This window comes from Macaca nemestrina, chromosome 15 (assembly GCF_043159975.1).
Source record: "Macaca nemestrina isolate mMacNem1 chromosome 15, mMacNem.hap1, whole genome shotgun sequence".
NCBI lineage: Eukaryota > Metazoa > Chordata > Mammalia > Primates > Cercopithecidae > Macaca > Macaca nemestrina.
In genome coordinates, this window is record NC_092139.1 from 28,214,829 (window position 1) to 28,241,634 (window position 26,806).

Below are 26,806 nucleotides of genomic sequence, written 5' to 3' on the forward strand. Positions count from 1 at the left end.
GGAGGCCGACGTGGGCAGATCATGAGGTCAGGAGATCATCCTGGCCAACATGGTGAAACCCCGTTTCTACTAAAAAATACAAAAAATTAGCCGGGCGTGGTGGCGCACGCCTGTAGTCCCAGCTACTTGGGAGGCTGAGGTAGGAGAATCGCTTGAACCTGGGAGGTGGAGGTCACAGTGAGCCGAGATTGCGCCACTGCACTCCAGCCTGGCGATAGAGAGACTCTGTATCAAAAAAAAAAAAGAGAGATCGAACACAGCACAGACCCAGACCCAGGCCCAGGCCCACTCAGCCAAACTCAGTCTCCCACTGTTGCAGACCCTGGTTTTTGTAGTTTGGGCTGCAGTTAGTGTGTTGTCATTTCAGTATGGCAGAAATGTATGAACAGCTAATTTAAGCAAAAAGGGGAATTCACTAGCTTACATAATAGGGAAGTCTAGAGGTAGTCCTGGTTTCAGACATGATTGGAGTTTCCACCTCATAGCTGCTTCTCTCTGTGTTGGGTTCACGCTGCAGTTGTGCTCATTTCTTACCGAGAGAGGGGGAGGACAAAACTGCCAGTTCCTCAAGGTTATATCCTCACCACTTAGCAACCCCAAAGCTTAACTGTTGATCCCAGGGAAGACTGGCTCAATGTGGGATGCAAAGGCCCCCTTTACCCTGAGTTGAATGGGATACAGAATGGAGCTGGTGAAAGGGAATGGGGGTACAGCGTGCACAGAACTCACAGCTGGCTACTAGAGAGAGTAAAAGATGTAAAGCAAAGTAGGAAGCCAGTAACTGCCTTGTCTTCAAGCCTGGGCCCTGAGCCCTGGTGGATCAATCATCAAGAACCCTGTTTCTGCTTAAAAAAACAAAACAACAATTTTATTTGACAAAAGACAAAAAAGTTATTTACAGTAGTTTTTGCTCAAATAATTCAATGGGACAACTGTGCTTCTCCTCCAGGTTTATCTTACAACCAAACCCAAGCAGAGTCTGCCCCACGCCAACACCCCACTTTACATAATGGGGGAATGCCAACCAGAATTCAGCAGCATGGCTCCCTCACCCCTCACCACCCTCTGTTGCTCAGTGCACTGTGGGGAGGGAAAATCCCACCTCAGACCAGTACACTTCCAGAGTTCCCTACTACAGGTATCCTGCAGCAGTTGCACCAGACCAGGGCTCACTGACAGGGCTGGGATGGAAAAGGCTGGGCAAATGGCAGCTTCAGTTAACCTGGACGCAGCCATGTTCATTCTTCCCCAATGGGCCTCAGGAGGGTGAGGATCCCTGATCCCCCTGGGGCACACGGGGAGAGGGCACGGGAGGAAGAAGCCAGAGGGAGGCAACACAGAGAGCCCAGGAAACTTGCCCACCTAGAGAGAGCAAAGCTCCCTCTCCTTCAGCAATCCATTCCCACTCCAGCAACAGATGGGCGACTCAGAAGTTGGGGAGCCTCTGTGATGGCTTCAGGGATCTTCCAAGAAAGTACAGAACACATGTTACTGTCTTTCTCCTGGCTAGGCCCACCCAAGTTAGTCAGTATCCAGGAACCTCTCTTCTCCTTGTGCCTGACCTGGTGATTTCAGGAAACTAAAGGCTGCGGTACTGATCTATCTTTTGGCCCAGTGACGTTATTCAGGACAAAAATATTTTGGCTAGCAATAACCTAGGATTAGTGTTTCTTAGGATACATAAAGATGGGACATATTGCTGTTGAACACTGTCAGCAATGAAACAGCAAAAGAGGCTGGGCGCGGTGGCTCACGAGGTCAGGAGTTCAAGACCAGCCTGGCCAAGATGGTAAAACCCCATCGCTACTAAAAATACAAAAATTAGCCGGGCATGGTGGCGGCGCCTATAATCCCAGCTACTCGTGAGGCTGTGGCTGCAATGAGCCAAGATCGCACCACTGCACTCCAGCCTGGGTGACAGAGTGAGACTCTATCTCAAAAAAACAAAAAACAAAACAGCAAAAGAAAAAATGGGGGAGAGGGAGGAGCATAAGACCAATTGTGATCTGTTCACTGGGCAGGGGCCCCTGTAACTCTAATTTAAAGGAAGCTGAAACAAAGACAATCCCAGCTAGCAGGCTTCTAACCCTTTTCCAGCCCCAGCCTTCTCTGAAGGCAGTTCCCTGGCAGCAGTGGACACTATTCCTGCTTTCCCCAGATAGTTTCCTGCCACCATTGTGGGAAAGGCTGCCTCTTTGGAGGACTTCCTGACCAGCAGATGGCTCACTTCTCTCCCAAGTAGGAGGTGCTGGGAGCTTCTGACATAGGGCCCCTCTAATCCAAGTTCCTAAAAGAATTCAAAACTCAGGCTGCAGGGCAAAAATGTTCAAGAACAAAGGGAAAAACATTAAAGAAAAAAAAAAAAAAATCCATCGCTTCAGTCTAGTTTACTCCCCCCACCCCCCAAAACACTACAATAAAAAAGAAAAGAAAAACCAAACACCTTTTGATCTTACCATCCTTCTCTGCTAGGTACCTAGAAAGTTGAGTCAGAGTCTGCTGGACTGCCCCCTGCTGTGGCTTTCTACCCTTCTGTGCCTGTGGCAGAAAAGTCAATGCGCTCATATGGGTTTTTTTTTCCCTGCCTTTTTTTGGGTAAACCAAACCAACGATAAAACCACCATTTGGAATTTCACACTACTGCAGAGACTTAGCTGGCCCCCAAAATAAAAATATTCCTTTCTTGCAAAACAATCCCCAGTGGCAGTGGTGGGTCCTTCCCAGCTCACCATAACGCTATCATGCAGTGCACTCTCGTTCCCCACACCTGGGCTAACTACTGCCGTGAATGCAAACCACAGCAAAAAAGGGAAAAAGAAAACAGTTTAGCAAAAATCTAAACATTCAACTGGAGTCGGTTCTGTTACATCCACTGGGTTCCTCTTTTCTTTTGTTCATGCATATGAACTTGGAATGTCCATACCTGGCTTGACAGAAACAGCACAGGGGCAGCTTGGACCCAACATAGGACTGAACTTGGCAGCTTTCCTGAGCCCAGCCCAGGAAACCAGGCTGGAACAAAGGTGTCCCAGGGATTTTCTGGAGAAGCAGCAGCAGCATCAGCACCATGCTTGTCTCCGATCTCTTGGTCTCATCACTGAGGGGAGGCCTGGAGAAACGGCAGAGTCAGCAGAGGAGAGGGCCCCCATCACAGTGCAGTGGTGCCAGCTGGCGTCTTCCTGCTGAAGACCTCTGAACAGAGGAGATGATCCCAATGTTTGGCAGTGATCCATAGAAAACCCTCTGTATGAAAGGGAACCAAAACGGAAACCCAGGACAGCTGGCTTGAGCCTTGAGCACCCTTGTTGGCAGATGCCTACTGGGGATTTTCAGAGACTAAAGGGATGGGAGTGTGTAGTAATGAGAGTGATGGGTCCTGCTGCTTCTGAAGCTCCATCTCAGCAGCCCTCTGTAGCGCCACCTCCACCAGCAGCTGGAAGCTGCTGAAGTCCTCTTTGTCCTGCTCTGGGGGTGTGGGTGGTGGCGTGTTGAAGAGTCCACCCGTGGGGCTTCCAGCCTCAGCCCTGGTCAGCAGGGTAAGTGTGCTACCAGGGGTCACCAGGGGCTTGGGAGACTCCAGCTCCCCACGTGGGAAAGGGGCTGCTGGCTTTTCCCCCTGGCCTGAGTGAAGCGGCATGGAGCACACAGACAGGGAGAGCACATTGGTGGGGGCTGGGACAGACACCGCCAGCACAGAGGGGCTGCTGCCACGGGGGAGGGCCACATCTGAGGCCTTACCCCCGCGGCGGGAAATGGTAAACTGATTAGGGTCTTTGCCATCCTTCCGAAGCATGTCTGGGAGAAGCCGCCGCCGGGCATTGATGAACCAGTTACATATCTGGAATGAATATACAAGACCGATCAGTTCGCTCAATCAAAAACAGCTATGGGCTGGGCGCAGTGGCTCACGCCTGTAATCCCAACAATTTGGGAGGTCAAGGCGGGAGGATTGCTTAAACTCAGGAGTTCAAGACCAGCCTGGGCAACACAGGGAGACCCTGTTTCTACAAAAGAAGTTAGCCAGGTGCAGTGGTGCGCCCCTGTGGTTCCAGCTACCTGGGAGGCTGAGGTCGGAAGATCGCTGGAGCCCAACAGGTGGAAGCTGCAGTGAGCTATGATCGTACCACTGTATTCCAGCCTGGGCAACAGAACAAGACCCTGTTTCAAAACAAACCAAAACAAACAACTATGAAGCATGTCCTAGGACCTGGGAACACAGCAGAAAACACAGAAGTTAATAGTAGGAAAAGAGAGTTAAATAAGCACACACACCAGCCTGGCCAACATGGTGAAACCCTGTCTCTACTAAAAATAGAAAAATTAGCTGGGCATGGTGGCAGGCACCTGTAATCCCAGCTACTTAGGAGGCTGAGGCAGGAGACTTGCTTGAACCCAGGAGGACGAGGTTGCAGTGAACCAAGATTACATCACTGCCCTCTGGCCTGGATGACAGAGCCAGTCTCAAAAAAGCAAACAAACAAAAACTTCATGTGGCTGGAGCTTAGAGTGGTAACTGAAGGCTACCTCTTAGCAGGAGGATTTGCTTCTTTATTGTTAAGGGTACTGAGGAGCTATATAAGGGTTTGACGTAAGGAGCAACATGTGGAGAACAGACTGGAAGCAGGGAGACGGGGTACTGCTAGTAGTTCAGGTTACATTGAGGGAGGTGGCGAGAGGACAAATGTTTGCTGCGTTTAGGATATTGGAATGGCAGGACCTGCTGCCTGGGTGGATGAAGAAGAAGAGAGGGATTGATGCTAAGGGCAACTCATTCCCAAGTTTGTAGTGCAGAGTTTCACTGCAGGCCGGAGAAAGCCACAAAGGCACAAGGGAGCTATCAGGAAGAAGGTTATTCTTTATTTTTTCCTTATTATTATTTTTTTTTTGTAGAGATGGGGTTTTAGCATGTTGGCCAGGCTGGTCTCGAACTCCTGACCTCAAGTGATCCACCTGCCTCGGCCTCCCAAAGTGCTGAGATTACAGGCATGAGCCACTGTGCCTGGCCTGGAAGAAAGTCATTCTTATTTCTCAGCAATACCAGGAGTAGTAGCCTCAGCAGAACATGCGCTCAACCAACATCCTTGACTTTTTTCCACATGCTGTTGAGAAAGCTACCACTAACTCTGACCCCATTCCCATCTAGTTGATTGTTTAGAAGTATAAAATTTCTCACCATTAAGTGATATGCATGTGGTTTGGGGGACACCTATAGCACCCTGCCCCCTATCTCTGGACGCTCTTAAATAGCCCCCAACTTTACAGCTCTTCAGTCTAGCCTCTTTACTGGTTTCATGTTCTTTCTAAAATGCCATGGCTGTCATTCCTGTTCTAGAAAACTGCCATTTGTCTCCTACTGCCTACACGATAAGTCCAGACTCCAGAGTCTGGACATGAAGACCCTCCCCTGGCTGGGCACGGTAGCTCACACCTGTAATTCCAGCCTTTGGGAGGCTGAAGCAGGCAGATCACTTGAGCCCAGGGGTTCGAGACCAGCCTGGGCAACATGGTGAAACCACATCTCTACAAAAACACAAAAAATTAGCTATTGTGATGGCACGTGCCCTATAGTCCCAGGAGGCTGAGGTCAGGGAGGCCGAGGCTGCAGTGAGCCATGATCATGCCCGTGTACTCCAGCCTGGAGAGTCAGGCTGGATGCTGTAGCTCACGCCTGCAGTCCCAGTACTTTGGGAGGCCAAAGTGGGCAGATGGCTTTCGCTCAGGAGTTCCAGACCAGCCTGGTCAACATGGCAAAACCCTGTGTCTACAAAAAGTACAAAAATTAGCTGGGTATGGTGGTGTGTGTCTGTAGTCCCAGCTACTTGCAAGGCTGTGGTGACAGGATCAATTGAGCCCAGGAGGTTGAGGCTGCAGTGAGCTGTGACTGTGCCACTGTACTCCAGTCTGGGTGACAGTGTGAGACCTCGTCTCAAAGGCAAAAATGTCGGTCAAGTGCGGTGGCTCACGCCTGTAACCTCAGCACTTTGGGAGGCTGAGGTGGGCGGATCACGAGGTCAGGAGACCAGCCTGGCCAACACAGTGAAACCCCGTCTCTACTAAAAATACAAAAATAAGCCGGGTGTGGTGGCGCGTGCCTGCAGTCCCAGCTACTTGTGGGGGCTGAGGCAGAACTGCTTGAACCCAGGAGGCGGAGGTTGCAGTGAGCCGAGAACATGCCATTGCGCTCCAGCCTGGGTAACACAGTGAGACTCCATCTTAAAAAAAAAAAAAAGTTACAGCTTCTCACCTTCCTGCTGCTCTTCAAGGCTTCTTGCTCATTCAAATTATCATTTGAGTGCCTGCTATACTGGGCCCAGTTCTTGGTGCTGGGATGCCTTTGTGAATTAAACAGACATGCACGCCAACCTGTGGAGCTTACAGTGCACCTAGTCATGGAGACTGACAACAACTAGGTAAGTGCCAAAAAGGAAACAGAAATAAAGGTGGGGGGGGTTATAAAGATAAGAGAAACTTCCATGGCTAAGGGTTTTGGAAGGCTGAGACGTAAGGATAAGGAAGAGCCAGCCATATAGAAAGCTAAGAATGTTCTAAACAATTCCAAGGAAAGGCCCTGTCCGTGGGGTTCTCATCTGCCCTCCTTCACCTCTATGGTCCTCCAAAACAGCTGCACCGAGGCAGGAAAGGGTTGGCTTAAGGAACCGGTGAATGGTAGCTCAGGAGCTCAGAGGTGGGCAGGGCTGACAACCAGGCCAGAGCACCATGGAAAACCATTAAATGGTCTAAACGGTGGCTTGACTGAAATTTCACACTCTAGGTCCTTCTTCTGGTCCTGTCTTTTCTCCTACCCTAGCTAACTGCAGCTGCATCTATTTCACAGGTGACTCAAAGACAGCACCAGGCTGTCAGGCTGGAAGGCTCACAGGCAGGGCAGAGCCAGAGGCTTCTTTTTTTTTTTTTTTGAGACGGAGTCTCGCTCTGTCACCCAGGCTGGAGTGCAGTGGCCGGATCTCAGCTCACTGCAAGCTCCGCCTCCCGGGTTCACGCCATTCTCCTGCCTCAGCCTCCCGAGTAGCTGGGACTACAGGCGCCCGCCACCTCACCCGGCTAAGTTTTTGTATTTTTAGTAGAGACGGGGTTTCACTGTGTTACCCAGGATGGTCTCGATCTCCTGACCTCGTGATCCGCCCGTCTCGGCCTCCCAAAGTGCTGGGATTACAGGCTTGAGCCACCGCGCCCGGCCAGAGCCAGAGGCTTCTGTGGCCCTTCTCTCCCATTCCATTCCAGCCAGGAGGGGCCCTGGCCCTGGGGTTCTTACTGCTCCTCTTCACCACTATGGTGCTCCAATGCACACACATACCAGCAGGCTTCGGTGACGCTGGCTGAGCCAAATCCTGCTAGAGCTGTGGGAAAACCCTAAAGAGAGGAAGGGCTTAGCAGTGTGTGTGCCTGTAGTCCCAGCTACTCAGGAGGCTGAGAGAACTGCCTGAACCCAGGAGGCAGAGGTTGCAGTGAGTTGAAATCGCAACACTGCACTCCAGCCTGCGCAACAGAGCAACTCTATCTCAAAAAAAAAAAAAAAAAAAAGGAAGGGCTGAACAGCTGAGTGGGATGAAGGAAGGGGACAAACTTATTCAAACACCTTTGATAGCAGTATCATGCCAGCCCCACCTGCATTATGTTTAATCTGCATACAACCTGAAGAGTAGAGGGCAATGTCCCAAAAGTACTAGAGAGAACTGAGCTCAAAGAGAAGAAAGCCCTTGTGCAGTCACACATCCTCCCAGTGCAGAGCTGGGATTTAAAATGAGGCCTCCTGGCTTTAGGGCTTCCACTGCTTTGCTGTGCTGTCTTTTTTTTTTTTTTAAAGACAAGGTCTCACTCTGTCACCCAGGCTGGAGTGCAGTGGTGCAATCACAGCTCACTGCAGCCTTGACCTCCTGGGTTTAGGTAATTCTCCCACCTCAGCCTTCCGAGTAGCTGGGACCACAGACGTGTGCCACCACGCTCAGGTAGTGTTTTTTTTTTCTTTTTTGTAGAGATGGGGTTTCACCACATTGGCCAGGCTGGTCTTGAACTCCTGGATTCAAGCAATCTGCCTGCCTCAGCCTCCCAAAATGCTGGGATTACAGGTATGAGCCATAGCACCCAGCCAGCTTTGCTGTGTCTTTCCAGAGGAACAAAGGGGATAGCTGAGTAATAATCATAATCCTGATAGCAAACATTTGAACACAAAACACCTCAGGTGCTATTTTTTTTTTTTTTTTTTTTGAGACAGAGTCTCATTCTGTTGCCCAGACTGGAGAGCAGTGGCTCACTGCAACCTCTGCCTCCTGGGTTCAAGTGATTCTCCTGCCTCAGCCTCCCGAGTAGCTGGGATTACAGATGCCTGCCACCATGCCTGGCTAATTTTTTTTCTTTGTATTTTTAGTAGAGACGGGGTTTCACCATGTTAGCCAGGATGGTTTCCATCTCCTGACCTTGTGATCCACTCACCTTGGCCTCCCAAAGTGCTGGGATTACAGGCGTGAGCCACTGCGCCCGGCATTTTTTTTTTTTTTAGTAGAGATGGGGTTTCTCCATGTTAGTCAGGCTGGTCTCGAACTCCTGAACTCAGGTTTCTGCTCACCTCAACCTCCCAAAGTGTTGGGATTACAGGTGTGAGCCACCATGTCTGGTCTCAGGTGCTATTCACATTTCATATCTAATTATTCATTCAATCTCAGCCTATCAGACAGGTTATGCTTATCTCCATTGAAGAAACACATCAGAGAGGTTCAGAAACTTGTTCAAGGTCACAAGTGCAAAAGCTGGGTTTGATCCAGACAGCCTGGTTCTGGGCAGCCACCCACTGCCAGCTGAAGAGTGAGAGGGAGGCTTCCTTGCACGAGAGCAGTGCCTGCGGCCTTCTTTCCCTCCCTCCCACAGCTGCCTCCTCCCGTACCTGTGCTGCAGTACACTGCCCCTCTCCACCTCAGCCCTGGATGCAGGGGAAAAATGGTCAGGTCACAGTGACCTGGGTCAAGCAAACTAAGAAGGAGTGTTGTTGAGCAGGCAGTCTCAGGGAAGGAAGCCTGGGTGTTCCTCAGCAGCTGTGTGGACACCTAGCCCCTAAAGGTACCTCCCATTTTGGCTGAGGATTCAGAGAACAGAAAAACACCCCCTCCACACACTCCCCCACAAGACTGTCCTGTCCAGAGCACTTGGCAGCCTAGCATCTGTTTTGTCTTCTTAGCCCAGAAAAATGCACAGCTGAGGGGCTGGGCAAGGCAAGGCGGGGGAACTGAGTGGCTGCCAGTGCCCTTTCTGCAGCCCCTTCCAGCTGCGCAGCCTGTGCCTAAGTCAGGAAAAGAACCTGTGACTTGTCCCCACTCAAGGTCATGGAGAGATGGTAGGAAGGTCAAAGTGAACTCTGTGATGTATGTGGCGTAACATAGGCTGGGGGCCTGAAAGCCGGTCTCTACCATAAAACAGGGCTCTATCTGAAAGGCTGCTGAGGGACAAGGGAGGAATCACTGTGGCAAATGGGGGTAGGAGGAGCACCAGGAGGCTGACAAGGGCTGTGATGCTAGGAGCAGCAGCTAATGGATGCAGGCACAAACTCTCTCATTTTCATGTCAAGGAAGTGAAGGCACTGAGGCGCCTTTCCCAAACGTCATGGTACCACCATTCATGCTGGGACCGCCATATCCAGGTGCTCTTGAAGGCAGTTCTCTGTATTAGAATCACCTTAGGGGAGATTTTTTTTTTTGAGATGGAGTCTTGCTTCTTCGCCCAGGCTGGAGTGCAACGATACGATCTTGGCTCACTGCAACCTCCGCCTCTCGGGTTCAAGCAATTCTCCTGCCTCAGTCTCCCAAGTAGCTGGGAATACAAGCATGTGACAACATGCCCGACTAATTTTCGTATTTTTAATAGAGACAGGGTTTCACTATGTTGGCCAGGCTGGTCTCAAACTCCTGACCTCAAGTGATCCGCCCCCTTTGGCCTCCCAAAGTGCTGGGATTACAGAGACAGCCACCACGCCCTGCCTGGGGGAGATTTTTAAAAACTGTTAGATAGTGATTTCCCCTCTGGCTTTATTGATCTAGTGGGGGTGAGGGGTGGAGTCGGGTGTTTTCAGACCAGCTACCCAGAAAGTCTGGCCACCCAGGCTTAGGAACCAATGGTTTAGCCTACTGGTTACTTGTCCTTGCAGGCCAAGCCCTTTATTTAAGCCAAAAAGCTTACACAGAAGCTGAAAAAAAAATACAGACAGATGAAAGGCCTTGAGATGAGGAAAAACAGAAGTTGCTTGGGGGAAGAATCAGAGGGCAGCTAGCTTTGGAGTCAGAAAAGAGCAGCTCCTACATCCCTGGCTGCCCTGGGGGTAGGCCAGGACACCCCTCCCCCACAGCTGACCACTACAGCCTCTGCACCAGGCCTCTTTCTCACCCAATAGCCCTTGCCAGGGGGACGGCTGCCTTGCCCTGGTGTTGGCTTTGGGAAGACTTCCCTCAGGAAGCTGCATATGAAAGCAGTCCCGACAGCCAGGAAGTAATGGGAAGGTACCCATCTTACTACTGTGTACCCCAGCACAGAGTCCCGGGCTGGGCACGTGGTATATCCCCAACCGTTGTTACAATAAAGGAATGGGGCCCAGAATCCTGCCAGGTAGTCATAGATCTAGTCCAACCAATAAATTGGGCTTAGAGGATGTCAGAGGGACCCGTGAAAATCCTTTACAAAAGACTTCTTTTTCCCTAACCCTCCCAACTACCTAGCCCCAGGCAAGTACCAGCAAACCAGTTAGTTAAGTGACTCATTGACTTGCTAATGAATCGCTCCTGGGGCGGGGGTTAAAGGAGACAATCAAAAGAGATGCCCCCAGGGAGAGAGAAAACAAGCTAGGAAAATGTTGATACTTGTTCAAGCCAAATGACTGGTGCTGGTGGTTGATTATTATATTCTCTTACTTTTGTGTTTTTTTTTTTTTTTAAAAGACAGAGTCCCACTCTGTCGACCAGGCTGGAGTGCAGTGGTGTGATCTCGGCTCCCCGCAACCTCCAACACCCCCAGGTTCAAGTGATTCTCCTGCTTCAGCCTCCTGAGTAGTTGGGACTATTTTTAGTAGAGACGGAGTTTCACCATGTTGGCCAGACTGGTCTCCAACTCCTGGCCTCAAGTGATATACCCGCTTCAGCCTCCCAAAGTGTTGGGATTACAGGCGTGAGACACTGTGCCTAGTGTTTTTCTTTTTTTCTTTTTTGAGATGGAGTTTCACTCTTGTTGCCTAGGCTGGAGTGCATGGCGCGATCTCGGCTCACCACAACCTCCATCTCCTGGGTTCAAGTGATTCTCCAGTCTCAGCCTCCAGAGTAGCTGGGACTACAAGCATGTGCCACCATACCCAGCTAATCTTGCAGTTTTTAGTAGAGATGGGGTTTCTCCATGTTGGTCAGGCTGGTCCTGTACTCCTGACCTCAGGTGATCCACTCGCCTCAGCCTCCCAAAGTGCTGGAATTATAGACTGCGCTCAGCTTTTATATTCTTAAAATGTCCTTAATGGAAAATGAAATTTTAAAAAATTAAATACAGGAGGCCGGGCGCAGTGGCTCACGCCCGTAATCCCAGCACTTTGGGAGGCTGAAGCGAGCGAATCACCTGAGGTCAGGAGTTCGAAACCAGCCTGGCCAAGATGGTGAAACCCTGTCTTTACTGAAACTGCAAAAATTAGTTGGGCCTGGTGGCAGGCACCTGTAATCCCAGCTACTCGGGAGGCTGGGCAGGAGAACTGCTTGAACCCGAGCGGCACAAGTTGCAGTGAGCTAAGATTGAGCCACTGCACTCCAGCCTGGGCGACAGAGTGACTCTGTCTCCAAAAAAAAAAAAAATTAAAAAAATAATAAATACAGGAAAAAATGATGCTCCCAGGCTTTAGGCAATTTTTCATGATTAGGAACCATTACATTTCCTTACTTCTGAGGTCCTGCCTGTTGACCCTTCCAACACTTTATAGTCCTTTTCTGCTACTTCAACATTATTTACAGAGCACCTACCTACTAGATACCAAGCACTAAGCTACATTAGGGCTGTAACTATGAACAAAACTAGGTCAGTGCTCTCCACACCTCTAGAATTTGGTGCAGTCTAAAAGCAATTACAGTTTAGTGTCCCAGTGCTCTGACCCCTCTATCTGCTGTGAGAGCACACAGCTCCTTTAGGGGATGGGAGCCTCCTGGTCAGGGATAGGGGGAAAATGGTCTGGGGAGGTGGATCAATGTAGCAGGAATGTGGGGGATCAGGGTTGAGGTTTAAGATGTAGACACGGGCAGGTGATGTCATTAGGTTGGCAAAAGCCATTGAAGGTTTTTTTGTCTTTTTTTTTTTTAGATGGACTCTCGCTCTGTTGCCCAGGGTGGAGTGCAATGGTGCAATCTCAGCTCACTACAACCTCTGCCTCCCCAGTTTAAGCAATTCTCTTGCCTCAACCTCCCAAATAGCTGGGATTACAGGTACCTGCTACCATGCCCAGCTAATTTTTGTTTTTTTTGAGACAGAGTCAGTCTGTTGCCCAGGCTGGAGTGCGGTGGCGCAGTCTCGGCTCATTCCAACTTCTGCCTCCCAGGTTCAAGCGATTCTTCTGCCTCAGACTCCCGAGTAGCTGGGATTACAGGCACACAGCACCACATCTGGTTAATTTTTATATTTTTAGTAGAGACAGGGTTTCGCCATGTTGGCCAGGCTGGTCTCAAACTCCTGACTTCAGGTGATCCACCCATCTCAGCCTCCCAAAATGCTGGGATTACAGGCGTAAGCCACTGCGCTCGGCCTAATTTTTGTATTTTTAGTAGGACAAGGTTTCACGAAGTTGGCCAGGTAGGTCTCCCAACTCCTGACCTCAGGTGATCCACCCGCCTTGGCCTCCCAAAGTGCTGGGATTACAGATGTAAGCCACCGCGCCCAGCCTTTTTTTTTTAGAGATAGGGTCTCACTCTGTCACCTAGGCTGGAGGGCAGTGGCATGATCATAGCTCGCTGCAGCCTTGAACTCCTGGGCTCAAGAGTCTCCCATCCTAGCCTCCCAAAGTGCTGGGATTACAGGCATGAGTTACCCTGCCAGCCCACTGAAGTTTTTTTTTTTGAGACAGAGTTTTGCTGTTGCCTAGGCTGGAGTGCAGTGGTGCGATCTCACTGCAGTCTCCTCCTCCTGGTTCAAGTGATTCCTGTACCTCAGCCTCCTGAGTAGCAGGAGTTACAGGCATGTGCCACCATGCCCGGCTATTTTTGTATTTTTAGCATTGAAGAGGTTAACCGTGTTAGCCAGGCTGGTGTCAAACACCCAGCCTGGCCTCAAGCGAACCGCCTGCCTTAGCCTCCCAAAGTGCTGGAATTACAGGCACACACCACCATGCCTGGCCTGAAGGGTTTTAAGTTGGAGAGTGATAAATGATCGTGATCAGATAATGATGGTTTAGACAAGGGTAAGAAAGAAGCCAAAACCCTGAAATATTTAAGGGGTATATGTACAGGAGCTGGTAATTGACCAAATGAGCTGAGGGGAATGAGCTAACTGGGAGGAGTTACCAGAGAGGTGTGCAGCTGGGGCTGACATGGGATTCATGGTCAGTTTCCATCAAGGAGGGCTGGGTGGTCCCCACTGCTCTTAACTCTTGGCATGACTTAGAGCAGGTAGCCACCATGGGTCCCTTCCCTCCAGGGGATGTCCAGTCTCCTTTCCTTAGACTCACATTTCTCCAGGTGAGATCTGTGGATGTGTCACCTTGAGGGGTTCGCTAGTTCTCTAGAAGGATGCTTGGCTTTGGGTTTCCATTTTCATCACCAATAGGAGCATCGGGGCCTAAGGCCATCCAGACCTACTCTACTGAGTCTGTGCCTTTGTCACACCATATCCCGCAGTGCAGTCAGCAAAGCACCACCCGCCATCTTCAGTTAACAGTCAGGTGGAATGTCACGGGTTTTACACTTACCTACTTTGGAAACAGTTTGATTTTTTTTTTTTTTTTTTTCTGAGACGGAGTCTCGCTCTGCCGCCCAGGCTGGAGTGCAGTGGCCGGATCTCAGCTCACTGCAAGCTCCGCCTCCCGGGTTCACGCCATTCTCCTGCCTCAGCCTCCCGAGTAGCTGGGACTACAGGCGCCCGCCACCGCGCCCGGCTAGTTTTTTGTATTTTTTTTTTTTTTTAGTAGAGACGGGGTTTCACCGTGTTAGCCAGGATGGTCTCGATCTCCTGACCTCGTTATCCGCCCGTCTCGGCCTCCCAAAGTGCTGGGATTACAGGCTTGAGCCACCGCACCCGGCCGAAACAGTTTGATTTTAAGGTTAGGTATAAGAACAAAAGCAAAAAGAAGTGGGTTTTTTTTTTTTTTTTTTTTTTGAGACGGAGTCTTGCTCTGTTGCCCAGGTTGGAGTGCAGTGACCGGATCTCAGCTCACTGCAAGCTCCGCCTCCCGGGTTTACGCCATTCTCCTGCCTCAGCCTCCCGAGTAGCTGGGACTACAGGCGCCCGCTACCTCGCCCGGCTAGTTTTTTGTATTTTTTAGTAGAGACGGGGTTTCACCGTGTAGGCCAGGATGGTCTCGATCTCCTGACCTCATGATCCGCCCGTCTCGGCCTCCCAAAGTGCTGGGATTACAGGCGGTTTTTGTTTTTTAATATACCCAGTTTTGTTTTACCTAAGTGATGTGATAAAAATGATTCAAGTTAACATCTTGAGGGGAGATGGGACCACGAAAAATATTTTATTTTTTTATTTTTTGAGACAGTTTTGCTCTTGTTGCCCAGGCTAGAGTGCAATGGTGCGATCTTGGCTCACTGCAACCTCCACCTCCCAGGTTCAAGTGGTTCTCCTGCCCCAGCCTCCTGAGTAGCTGGGAATACAGGCATGCGGCACCACGCCCAGCTAATTTTGTATTTTTAGTAGAGACAGGGTTTCACCATGTTGGTCAGGCCAGTCTTGAACTCCTGACCTCAGGTGATTCGCCCGCCTCGGCCTCCCAAAGTATTGGGATTACAGGCATGAGCCACCATTCCTGGCTGAAAAATGTTTTCTTTCTTTCTTTATTTTTTTTTTTGAGACGGAGTCTCGCTCTGTCGCCCAGGCTGGAGTGCAGTGGCCGGGTCTCAGCTCACTGCAAGCTCCGCCTCCCGGGTTCACGCCATTCTCCTGCCTCAGCCTCCGGAGTAGCTGGGACTACAGGCGCCCGCCACCTCGCCCGGCTAGTTTTTTGTATTTTTAGTAGAGACGGGGTTTCACCATGTTAGCCAGGATGGTCTCGATCTCCTGACCTTGTGATCCGCCCGTCTCGGCCTCCCAAAGTGCTGGGATTACAGGCTTGAGCCACCGCGCCCGGCCAAAATGTTTTCTTTAAAAGGATGGGTCAGGCATGGTGGCTCACGCCTGTAATCCCAGCACTTTGGGAGGTTGAGGTGGATGGATTACTTGAGGCCAGGAGTACAAGACCAGCCTGGCCAGCACAGTGAAACCCTGTCTCTACTTAAAATACAAAAATTAGCGGGGTGCAGTGGCATGCGCCTGCAATCCCAGCTACTCAGGAGGCTGAGGCAGGAGAACCACTTGAACCCAGGAGGCAGAGGTTGCAGTGAGCTGACATTGCACCACTGCACTCCAGCCTGGGTGACAGAGCAAGACTCCATCACACACACACACAAATAAATTAAAGGAGTTAGTAGGTTGGGCATGGTGGCTCACGCCTGTAATCCCAGCACTTTGGGAGGCTGAGGCAGGCAGACCATGAGGTCAGGAGATCGAGACCATCCTGGCTAACACGGTGAAACCCCGTCTCTACCAAAAATACAAAAAATTAGCCGGGCGTGGTGGCGGGTGCCTGTAGTCCTAGCTACTTGGGAGGCTGAGGCAGGAGAATGGCGTGAACCTGGGAGGTGGAGCTTGCAGTGAGCTGAGATCCGGCCACTGCACTCCAGCCTGGGCGACAGAGCAAGACTCCGTCTCAAAAAAAAAAAAAAGAGTATATTTCTCAGGTTTGAGAAAGTGTCCCTGACAAAAAGTAATTCCAATAGAATGTGACAAGTGGTTTGACAGGACAGGATGAGGTGCACTGGGAATATAAGCAGCAGCCCCAAACCTAGGCTGTGGATCAGTCTGGACTCTATCCTGAGGGCAGTAGAGTCTAGGAGTGCCTGGCCCTATCAGATCTGGGCTTTTTTGTTCAAAATAATGGATTAAATGAACAAGGCTGAAGGCAGGGAGACCCGCAAAGAGGCTGTCTACGCACTCCTCGAGGGTAAGAATGTGTCTGGAACCTCTCTGGGATCCCAACTCTGCACAGCCCCATGCTGAGGAGGTACACTGTGAGATGCCATGCACTGCTGGGCACCCAGGGTAGGCCCAAGACTTTGTGCCTTAGGCAGAGACATGAAGCTGAAAACAGTAGAAACACCCACTGTATGCCAAACACTGACCAGTAGCCTTTTTTTTTTTTTTGAGATGGAGTCTCGTTCTTGTTGCCCAGGCTGCAGTGCAATGCAGCCATCTCGGCTCACCGCAACCTCTGCCTCCCGGGTTCAAGGGATTCTCCTGCCTAAGCCTCCTGAGTAGCTGGGATTACAGGCATGCACCACCACGCCCAGCTACTTTTTTGTATTTTTAGTAGAGATGGATTTTCTACATGTTGGCCAGGCTGGTCTTGAACACCCGACCTCAGGAGATCCACCTGCCTTGACCTCCCAAAGTGCTGGGATTACAGGCATGAGCCACCACACCTGGTCATTTTTTTTTTTTTTTTTTTTTTTTTTTTAGACATCATCTCACTCCGTCGCCCAGTCTGGAATGCAGTGGTGCAATCACAGCTCACTGCAGCCTCCATCTCCAGGGCTCAAGTAATCCTTCCTCCCACTTTAGCTCCCCAAGTAGCTGAGACTACAGGTATGTACCACCATGCCCAGCTAATTTTTTTGTTTTGTACAGATGGGGTCTCCCTATGTTGCCCAGGCTGGTCTCAAACTCCTGGGCGCATGTGATCCTCCTGCCTTGGTCTCCCAAAGTGCTGGGATTACAGGCGTGAGCCACTGTGCAGGGAGGGCCTGAGTGAGCCTTGAATTCTCCTCTTCCCCTCCTCCCTACACTCATGAAGGTGCTACAATCACCTCTCTTTTTTCAGATGAGGGAATAATGAGGCTCAGAGAGAAGGCAGTGACTTGGCCAAGGTCCAGGCTTCCTCTTGTGGAGAAGATGGAATCTGAGTCAGGATCTGTAACTTTAGAGCTTTTCTCATACAGATACTTGGATTAACCATTGCCCAGAGTATAAAGTCAGGTGACAGGAGTTCTGAGGGCTGAAATACTTACCGTGTCTCTACATGGAAGAAAGATAGGAAGTGGGAAGACGTGGGAGGTTCAGAGGGGATAAGGGAAGGAGGGAGAGACAGCACCAAAGGTTGGAGTAACAAGCTATCAAAGGACAGAGAGGGAGGCCAGGCGTGGTAACTCAAGCCTTTAATCCCAGCACTTTGGGAGGCCGAAGTGGGCAGATGACCTGAGGTCAGGAGTTTGAGATCAGCCTGACCAACATGGAGAAACCCCATCTCTACTAAAAATACAAAAAATTAGCCGGACGTGGTGCCTGTAATCCCAGCTACTCGGAGGCTGAGGCAGGAGAATTGCTTGAACCCGGGAGGCAGAGGTTGTGGTGAGCTGAGATGATGCCATTGCCCTCCAGCCTGGGCAACAAGAGCAAAACTCTGCCTCAAAAAAAAAAAAAAAAAAAAAAAAAAAAAAAAAAAAAAAAAGAAAGGACAGAGGGGGAAAGAGAAACAGGAGAGTTTGGGGGAGAGGTTTGACTGGCTCAGGAAGGGAGCAGTGGGGGCCAGTAGGGCAGGGCTGGGCCTCTGGTGTTAGGCTAACAGGCTACTGTGTGTCTCTAGGAAGGGGAGAAGCAAACTGGAGGCAAAGCAACAGTGGTCCGGGGTCCCCCGCCTCTGCTCCAGGAAAGCAGAACAAAGGCACCTGCGGGTCAGCAGTAGGCGCGATTCAAAGGCAACAATACTTTGCACTCTGATTAAAAGGGGATAAGGCTATCTCTTTTGAGTGTGTTCATGTGCATGGTTTGCAAAGCACTTTCACATCCAGTTCTGAATCTATTTGTCACAACAGTTCCACCAGGCAGGGGAGGATTCTGCGCACCCCCTGCTCCTTTACAGATGAGGAAATCAAGACGTGAGGCAGAACTGGATTATGAACACAGAACCTCTGACTTCTGTCCTTTCCTGGATTGTGATTCTGTCCCATCTCTTAACCACACTGCAAATCACAGCTGCCCCTTTCAACCAAGTCGCCGTCCAATACTGCGTTGGGGCAGGGGGCCGAATCCTAGATGCTCGATGCCTTCTCATCTTCCCTTGGCCTCCAAAGTTAATGATGACACCCAGACTTTGACAACATTACATTCCTTGCCTCTTCAGAACTATCCAAAGTCTGGGCCGGGCGTGGTGGCTCACGCCTGTAATCCCAGCACTTTGGGAGGCTGAGGCAGGCGAATCACAAGGTCAGGAGTTCAAGACCAGCCTGGCCAACATGGTGAAACGCTGTCTCTACTAAAAATACAAAAAATTAGCTGGGCATGGTGGCGGGCGCCTGTAATCCCAGCTACTTGGGAGGCTGAGGGAGGAGAATCGCTTGAACTCGGGAGGTGGAGGTTGCAGTGAGCCGAGATCGCACCACTGCACTCCAGCCCAGGTGACAGCACAAGACTCCGTCTCAAAAAAAAGGACTATCTAAAGTCTGAAATTGACCACAGCGACCCTATTTCATTGTCTTCCCTTGAGACAGGGAGAGTTAGGTGTTCTCCCCTAACCCAAGAAGAAACTGAAGCCCAGACAGCGAAAGTGACTGGTCCAAGACCACAGTGAGTCAGTGGCGTGGCTAGAATAGGACTAGAACACAGATCCTCTTACCACCCCCTTATCCAGATCCCCTCCTTACCTGCAGCACTGACAGGTTGGTCTGCCCAGAAAGGCTCAGCTTCTCCTGCTCTGAGGGGTAGGCGTTGTAGCGGTGCAAGTACAGCCAGTCCCGGAGGATCTTCACCGACTCCTTGGGCAGGTTCCCCCTGCGCTTCCTTTTGCCCGTCAGAGAGAGGAGGCCTTCGTCCTCGCCTAGATCACTGTCCGACATGGTGCCTAGGGGGCTGGACCTTGGGTAAACCTGGGACAAGTGACACAGGAGATGGGAACATCATTAGCATGTACTGCCTTTTCCTAGTCTCCAAACATGCTCAGCATTACTTGAGCCTGGGACACCAGAAATGGGGTAATTGCAATTCAGAGTCTCAGGCCATAACAAGCAAGCTAGAAGGTATGAGTCCAAAGTTCTTCCACTTCATGGAACAGGTAGGTGACTAGCAAATGGCAGCTCATTCACAAGCAGGACTCGGACTGGAAATAATTACAGTTTCCACTGAGGTCTACTATTCTCCATGTTCGGTACTGAGCATTTGGTTTTTTCTTTTCTTTTTTTTTGTTTTTGAGACAGGGTCTCACTCTGTAGCCCAGGCTGGAGTGCAGTGGCACCATCTCAGCTCACTTCAACCTCTGTCTCCTGGGTTCAAGTGATCTCCCACCTCAGCCTCCGAGTAGCTGCGATTACAGGCATGCATCTGGCTAATTTTCTGTATTTTTTGGTAGACACGGGGTTTCACCATATTGGCCAGGCTGGTATTGAACTCCTGGCCTCAAGTGATCTGACAGCCTGAGCCTCCCAAAGTGCTGGGATTACAAGCGTGAGCCACCATGCCCGGCCTGTACTGAGCATTTTACACGTTATCTCATTTAATTACAATTCCTCAATAAGGGAGAAGCTATTATTATCATCATTTGATAGCTGAGGTAACAGAGAGAGATTAAGACAGCTGCCCAAGGCCAGCGCAGTGGCTCACAAAAAAAAAAAAAAAAAAAAAAAAAAAAATCAGGTGTCATGGTGTGCACCTGTAGGCCCACCTACTTGTGGGACTGAGATAGAATTGCTTGAGCCCAGGAGGTCAAGGCTGCAGTGAACTGTGTTTGTGCCACTGCACTTCAGCCTGGGTAACAATAAAATAAAAAAGGTCTCAAAAAATAAAGGCTGAGCTCGGTGGCTTATGCCTGTAATCCTAGCACTTCGGGAGGCCAAGGCAGGCAGATCACGAGGTCAAGAGCTCGAGACCATCCTGGCCAACATGATGAAACCCCATTTCTACTAAAAAATCAAAAATTAGCTGGGCGTGGTGGCGCGCGCCTGTAGTCCCAGCTATTCCAGAGGCTGAGGCAGGAGAATTGCTTAAACCCGGGAGGCGGAGGTTGCAGTGAGCCGAGATGGTGCCACTGCACTCCAGCCTGGTGACAGAGCGAGAATCCATCTGAACAAAAACAAAACCAAACAAACAAAAGGCCGGGCGCGGTGGCTCACACCTGTAATCCCAGCACTTTAGGAAGCCGGGGCAGGTGGATCACAAGGTCAGGAGTTTGAGACCAGCCTGGCGAATATGGTGAAACTCTGTTGCTACCAAAAAACACAAAAATTTGACAGCTGTGGTGGCAAGCGCCTGTAGTCCCAGTTACTCAGGAGGCTGAGGCAGGAGAATCGCTTGAACCTGGGAGGCAGAGGTTGCAGTAAGCCGAGATCATGCCACTGCACTCCAGCCTGGGCAACACATTGAGACGCCATCTCAAAAAAAAAAAAAAAAAAAAAAAGCTGCCCAAGATACTATGGTGGTCAAACAGAGTTACTATGCAACCCAGAAATTTCACTCCTAGATAGTCCAAGAGAAATGAAAACTTGTGTCCACATAAAACCTCATACACACATATTCACAGCAGTATAGGCTGAGGTAGAAGGAATATTTGAACCCAGAAGTTCAAGACCAGCTTGGGCAACATAGTGAGACCTCATCTCTACAAAAAAAATAAAAGTCGTCTATCTTTTCAATGGTTTATTCGCCCATTAAAAAAAGGAATTCAGGCCGGGCGCGGTGGCTCAAGCCTGTAATCCCAGCACTTTGGGAGGCCGAGACGGGCGGATCACAAGGTCAGGAGATCGAGATCATCCTGGCTAACACGGTGAAACCCCGTCTCTACTAAAAAATACAAAAAACTAGCCGGGCGAGGTGGCGGGCGCCTGTGGTCCCAGCTACTCCGGAGGCTGAGGCAGGAGAATGGCGTAAACCCGGGAGGCAGAGCTTGCAGTGAGCTGAGATCCGGCCACTGCACTCCAGCCTGGGCGACAGAGCCAGACTCAGTCTCAAAAAAAAAAAAAAAAAAAAAGGAATTCATAGCCGGGAGCGGTGGCTCATGCCTGTAATCCCAGCATTTTGGGGGACTGAAGCAGGTGAATCACTTGAGGTCAGGAGTTCAAGACCAGCCTGGCCAACATGGTGAAACCCCATCTCTACTGAAAATACAAAAAAATTAGCTGGGCGTGGTGGTGCGAGCCTGTAATCCCAGCTACTCGGGAGGCTGAGGTAGGAGAATTCCTAGAACCCAGGAGATGGAGGTTGCAGTGAGTGGAGATTATGCCATTGCACTCCAGCTTGGGCAACAAGAGCAAAACTCTGTCTCAAAAAAAAAAAAAAAAAAAAAGTCAGTCCTGACATATGCTACAATATAGTAGGTCTTGACAGCATTATGCTAAGGGAAAAAAGCCAGTCATAAGAGACTACATGTTATATGATTTCATTGATTATGAACTCTATCGAGACAGGGTAGATTAGCTAACTAACAGCTCTGCAATTAGGGCTGTGGAGACAGAATGCTGATAGCTAAAGTGTATGGAGTTTCTTTCTGATGGGGTAAAAACATCCTGGGCCAGGTGTAATACAGGCTCAGGTGTAGTACAGGCTCATGCCTGTAATCCCAATGCTTTGGGAGGCCAAGGCGGGAGGATCCCCTGAGGCCAGTTCAATAGCAGCCTGGGCAACACAAGAAGACCCTGTCTCTACAAAAAATAAAAATTGGGGCCAGGCGTGGTGGCTCACACCCGAAATCCCAGCACTTTAGGAGGCTGAGGCGGGTGGCTTACCTGAGGTCAGGAGTTCGAGACCAGCCTGGCCAACATGGTGAAACCCCCATCTCTACAAAAAATACAAAAAGTAGCTGGGTGTGGTGGTGGGCACCTGTAATCCCAGCTATGCAGGGGAGGGCTGAAGCAGAAGAATTGCTTGAACCTGGGAGGTGGAGGTTGCAGTGAGCCGGGATCATGCCATTGCACTCCAGCCTGGGTGACAGAGCGATTCTCTGTCTTAACAAAATAAAAAAAAAATTAAAATAAAAAATAAAATAAAATAAAAATTAGCCCAGTATGGTGTGCCAGTAGTCCCAGCTGCTCGAGAGGCTGAGGTGAGAGGATCCCTTGAACCCAGGAGTTCAAGGCTGTAGTGAGCTATGATCGCACCAGTGCATGTCAACTTGGACAATATAGTAAGACACCATTTTTAAAAATAAAATAATATAAAAAAAAAGCCACATGCTGTGGCTCACACCTATACTCCTGGCACTTTGGGAGGCCAAGGCAGGTAGATCACTTGAGCTCAGTAGTTCAAGACCAGCCTGGGCAACACGGTGAAACCCCATCTCTGCAAAAAAAATACAAAAATTAGTTGAGCATGGTAACACATGTCTGTGGTCCTAGCTACTCTGGGGGCTGAGGTGGGAGAATCGCTTGAGCCTGGAGGCAGAGATTGCAATGAGATGAGATAACACCACTGTACTCCAGTCTGAGAGGCAGAGCAAGACCCTGTCCCCCCATCCCCCTCAAAAAAAGTCCTAAAATTGACTATAGTGATAGTTGCAAACATACCAAAACCTGCTGATAAGTATACTTTAAATGGGTGAATTGCATGGTATGTGAGTTATATCTCAATAAAGCTGTAACGGAAAAAAATCCCACCCCCAGCTTAGGATACTAAAGTTGGATTTGGACCAGGCGTCTACCCACCTTCTCTTGTGGGCTGTATACTGTACTGTCTCCTAGGTCTCCCAACGCCCAGTGAGAACTCCGGAAACTACAGATCACCATGGTCCTGCAGCAGTCCATGTGATATTTAAGGAGCACCTACTGTGTACCTTGCAGTGAGAGAGGTGAGTCATCTCTCTACTGGTTGCTTCTTGGACATTCTCCTTTGTCAGGCCCCTTGGCCTGGTCCTAGACTCAACCACTCAAAATCCAGATGAATGAGCAAGGCCCACCCTCCACTTGGCACTGTAATCCTGGGCAAGGATCCTCCCCTCTCTGGGCTTGAGTCCTGTCTTCACCTGTCAAATGAAGGAAGGATTTTCCCTAGATAACCCAAATCAGCTGCTCAGCCCCCGACAAAGTTCTGTTTCACACATGCAAAAAATATTTTCTTTTTTTTTTTGAGATGGAGTCTTGCTCTGTAGCCCAGGCTGGAGTGCAGTGGCGCAATCTCGGCTCACTGCAACCTCCGTCTCCTGGGTTCAAGCAATTCTGCCTCAGCCTCCGGAGTAGCTGGGATTACAGGTGTGTGCCACCACACCTAGCTAATTTTTTTTTTTTTTTTTTTAGTAGAGATGGGGTTTTGCCATGTCAGCCAGGCTGGTCTCGAACTCCTGACCTCAGGTGATCTGCCGGCCTCGGCCTCCCAAAGTGCTGGGATTACAGGCCTGAGCCACCGCATCCGGCCAGATTTTCATTTTAAAAGCAAAAGTTCTAGGCCAGGCTGATGCCAGGATCTCAAGGCTCCTCCCTTCTCAGCCTTTTAACAGCTCCCCAGCAGGCCAGCCAACAGACTCTGGCATCTCCCAGGTTTTGTTTCCTCTTCTTGGACCTGCGCCCAGATCTCTGGGCTGGCTAGGCCAGGCTTTCGAGGGAAGGGTCTACCCTTTCAGCCAGGCCACCTGGAGGTGAGACAGGCACTGGTTAGAGGTGCCACTCCTCAGACAGCACCACAGCAGGCGCTTTCTGAGGTCAGACAGACATTTCTAGATGGCCAGGGCAGCTGGGATCCGGGCTCAGTGATGCAGCCCTGGCCGGCTGTGAGAAGTTTACTCAAGGTTAGCTGTACAAATTCCACCCTGGCTGACAGCCAAGTCTGTCTGCAGGGTTCCCCGGGTGGGCCCTGGGGAACGACCTCTCAGCCTACACAAACTTCTCCACCTCGGTAGTTCTGCAACCCAGGGCCATCTATAGGCTGGGAGGTTTCCCACATATGCACCCTACACCGCACCCAGACACACTCAAGCCAGGCAATTAACCAACAGCGCTAGGATAACTGGCCCGGACCCATCGCTCAAGCCCTACAAACCCTAGGGTTTATCACCGACACATATACAGCACGCACACGCACAGATTACAGACCCAGGCCTAGCACGAACAACAGTGACCCACGCAACTAACCCAACTTTTGTACCCGCCCACCCACGAACTCCAACCGACCCGGCCACCCCCAATTTCTCCGACAGGGAAAACTCCAGGCGTCATCACACTAACAATCAGTTCTACCCTCAGTGACCAGTGGCAGCACCCCCTCGACACAACATCCCATGCACCCTCCTACAGACTCCCACGACGCCACCTGCAGCCACTCCCGCACCAACTTTCTGACAACTCCCCTAGCTCGGCCCCGACACTCCCCCCGGCCGCGCACTCACGCCCGCATTCCCAGCAATGCAGACAAAGCGCGCAACCTCCCCCGCGGCCCAGACCGAGTCGGAGCACATGGCTCCCCGGTCGGCGAGGAATCGGCCGGCGCTTGGGGCGCCTGCACCCCACAGTACCCTCACCCCTGGCCGACTCCGCGCACCAGCTCCCCGGCGGGCCCGCCATCCCGGTGGGGCGGGGGTTCTGGAAGAAAGAAAACTCACGTGTCTGTCCTGGAGCAGGAAAAAGTTTGGTTCCCACCCCCTTCCCCGGCAGTTCGGGGCTGGCCGACTCTTCGGGGCGCGGGGCCGGCGGAGCGTGCGCGCTCGGCTTTGTGCTCCGAAGTCGGCCCTGAGGGGGAGGGGAGGGGAAGGGAGGGGAGGGGGCTGGGCTCCCACCTCCGCGCCGCCCCCCCACAGCCCTGCGCCCAGACTCCATGTTGGCCGCCCCCTGCCCCGCAGGCTGCGCGCTTCTCCTGCGGGAGGCTCGGCTCACCCTCGGCCTGCCCGAGGGTCCCGGCGCCAACAAACTTTCTCCGGGGCGCCGGCCTCACGCGCCCCGCTTCCTTGGCCCGCCTGGGAGTGACAGATGCCTCAGAGACAGACTTTCCTTTGTTCCAAAGGAAAGGGGAACTCGCGCGGGCTCCCCAGAGCCCCCCCGCTCCAGGCCCTTACCGCGGCCCCCACTCCCAGCTGTCACTCTCGGCCGCCCCCTGCCCGGCTCGGCGGCGGGGGGCCCTGCCGGCGGTTAGCAACGTGCACTTTTGAAACCAAACAAATCCGCCCCCCCGCGCGCTCACTCAGGTCCGGCGCAGGATCGGCCCTCTCCTGGGGTGGGATCCTATGAAGCTGGGCCCCCCGCCAGGGCCCCGAGCAGGCTTCCTCCCGGGGGCTGGAACAGCCCCCGACCAGCCCCCGGAGCGCAGCGCCTTCGGGACTCACAAACACCCCCTGGGGGCCGTCGGGACTCACAAACACCCCCGAGCTCGCACACCCCCAACCGCACGCGCCAGGACGACGCCCCCTCCCCCGTCCGACTGAGAAAAAGAAACTTTCCAAGTTGTCCGCGCGCCCCCACCCCCATCTGGCCCTCTCCTGCTCCCTGCACTAACTTTTCCGAGAGGCTTTCGGGTCCACGCGGCCTCGGGCTCGGCGCCGGGAGTCCCGGCGGGGGGCGGGGGGCCCCGGGGGCGCGCGCAGCGTACCTGCCCGGCCTGACACTCGGCCTGACAGCTCGCGGCTGGAAAGCACCTCGCGGCCTGACGTCAGATCCCCTCTCCTCCCCCCGCGCCCTCCGCGCCCTCCCCCACCCGCCCGGAGGGAGAAAACAAACTTTGTGAGGAGCGCGACAAGCTGCGCCCACCCCCCGCGGGGCGGGCCGAAGGCGCCGAGGGGCTTCGCCCCGCCCAGCGCGCCCGGAGGGGGCGGGGCCGCGGGCACCTTCTTCCTGCGCCCACCCCGCCCTCAGGAATGCTGCATGGCCTCCCCAGATCGGCGGTGGGAGCCTCAGCCGGGGAGAGCCCGCTCGGGGGCAGGAAGTGGCCCGGCCCTCCTCGTGGAGGGTGTTTCCGGAGCGCCTACTGTGCTCCTCGCCGGAGTGGGGGTCGTTACCGAGGGGGAACTTCTGTAAATCGTAACTTTTGTCATTTCGCGCCCCCCACAAGATGTCCTGCCGGCGGTGCGATTGCTCCCGTTGCTTCGAGGGGAAACTGAGGCCAGTTAGTCCGGGCACTTACCCTCAGCTGGTAAAGGACTGGGCTCTGATGGGGACGCCTGTTATGACCTCAAGGGCCTATAGAGTCTGGGAGGCCGCCTCCGACCTAAGCCCAAAAAGCACATGGTCGGGCTCACAGGGGGCGGCCAGAGGTGAAAACTGCCAGTGTTTTGCAGCGACGCTGTGCGGGTCACTTCGTGTATGTCATCCCGTCTCATCCTCGGGTGATGGGGTATGTGTTGTCCTTTGTAAGTCTCTGGCTTGTTCATGAGCCGCAGAGAGGTTCTTGATTGGCTTTTGTCACATAGTCAACCGGTGTCATTCAGCCCAGGTCGGTCGATAGTGAAGCCTGATCCCTTACCCGTTGTGCTCGGCGTTAAACCATCAGTCCAGGAGCTCCCAGAGTTCCTGTCTGGTTTCTTTTTCCTCTTCTGCCGGTTACACCCTACTCCAGAAGGTTTTCCTTGGCCTCCCCCACCCGGGTCAGTACACTCTTCCCCCGCTGTCTGCTGTGGGTACCACATACTGTGAAA

At 51.8% G+C, this 26,806-nt stretch overlaps 1 protein-coding gene and 1 long non-coding RNA gene across 11 annotated transcripts in view; one reads left to right on the plus strand and one right to left on the minus strand.

Moving 5' to 3' along the window:
- Positions 1-839: 839 nt before the first annotated feature.
- Positions 840-25,936, minus strand: LOC105496294 (TGFB induced factor homeobox 2). Of its 8 annotated transcripts, none has more exons than XM_011766601.3 (3): positions 25,893-25,936; positions 18,915-19,136; positions 840-3,838 (listed from the first exon to the last, which is right to left on the minus strand). In XM_011766601.3, exons 2-3 carry the CDS (start codon positions 19,104-19,106, stop codon positions 3,317-3,319), a joined length of 714 nt encoding a protein of 237 aa, XP_011764903.1. In that variant the 5' UTR covers positions 19,107-19,136; positions 25,893-25,936; the 3' UTR covers positions 840-3,316. The 8 variants fall into 8 exon arrangements, with proteins under 8 accessions (XP_011764903.1, XP_011764899.1, XP_011764900.1 ...); XM_011766597.3 differs by lacking the exon at positions 25,893-25,936 and adding an exon at positions 25,765-25,839; XM_011766598.3 differs by lacking the exon at positions 25,893-25,936 and adding an exon at positions 25,672-25,792.
- The window catches only part of LOC139358468 (uncharacterized), an 86,742-nt gene continuing 85,821 nt past the window's right edge, over positions 25,886-26,806 (plus strand). For 2 of the 3 annotated variants that reach the window (XR_011613380.1, XR_011613378.1), the window contains exon 1: positions 25,886-26,304. This is a non-coding gene — a long non-coding RNA (uncharacterized lncRNA). Of the gene's footprint in view, positions 26,506-26,806 lie in introns of all 3 variants that reach the window. The other variant, XR_011613379.1, reaches the window with a different exon arrangement.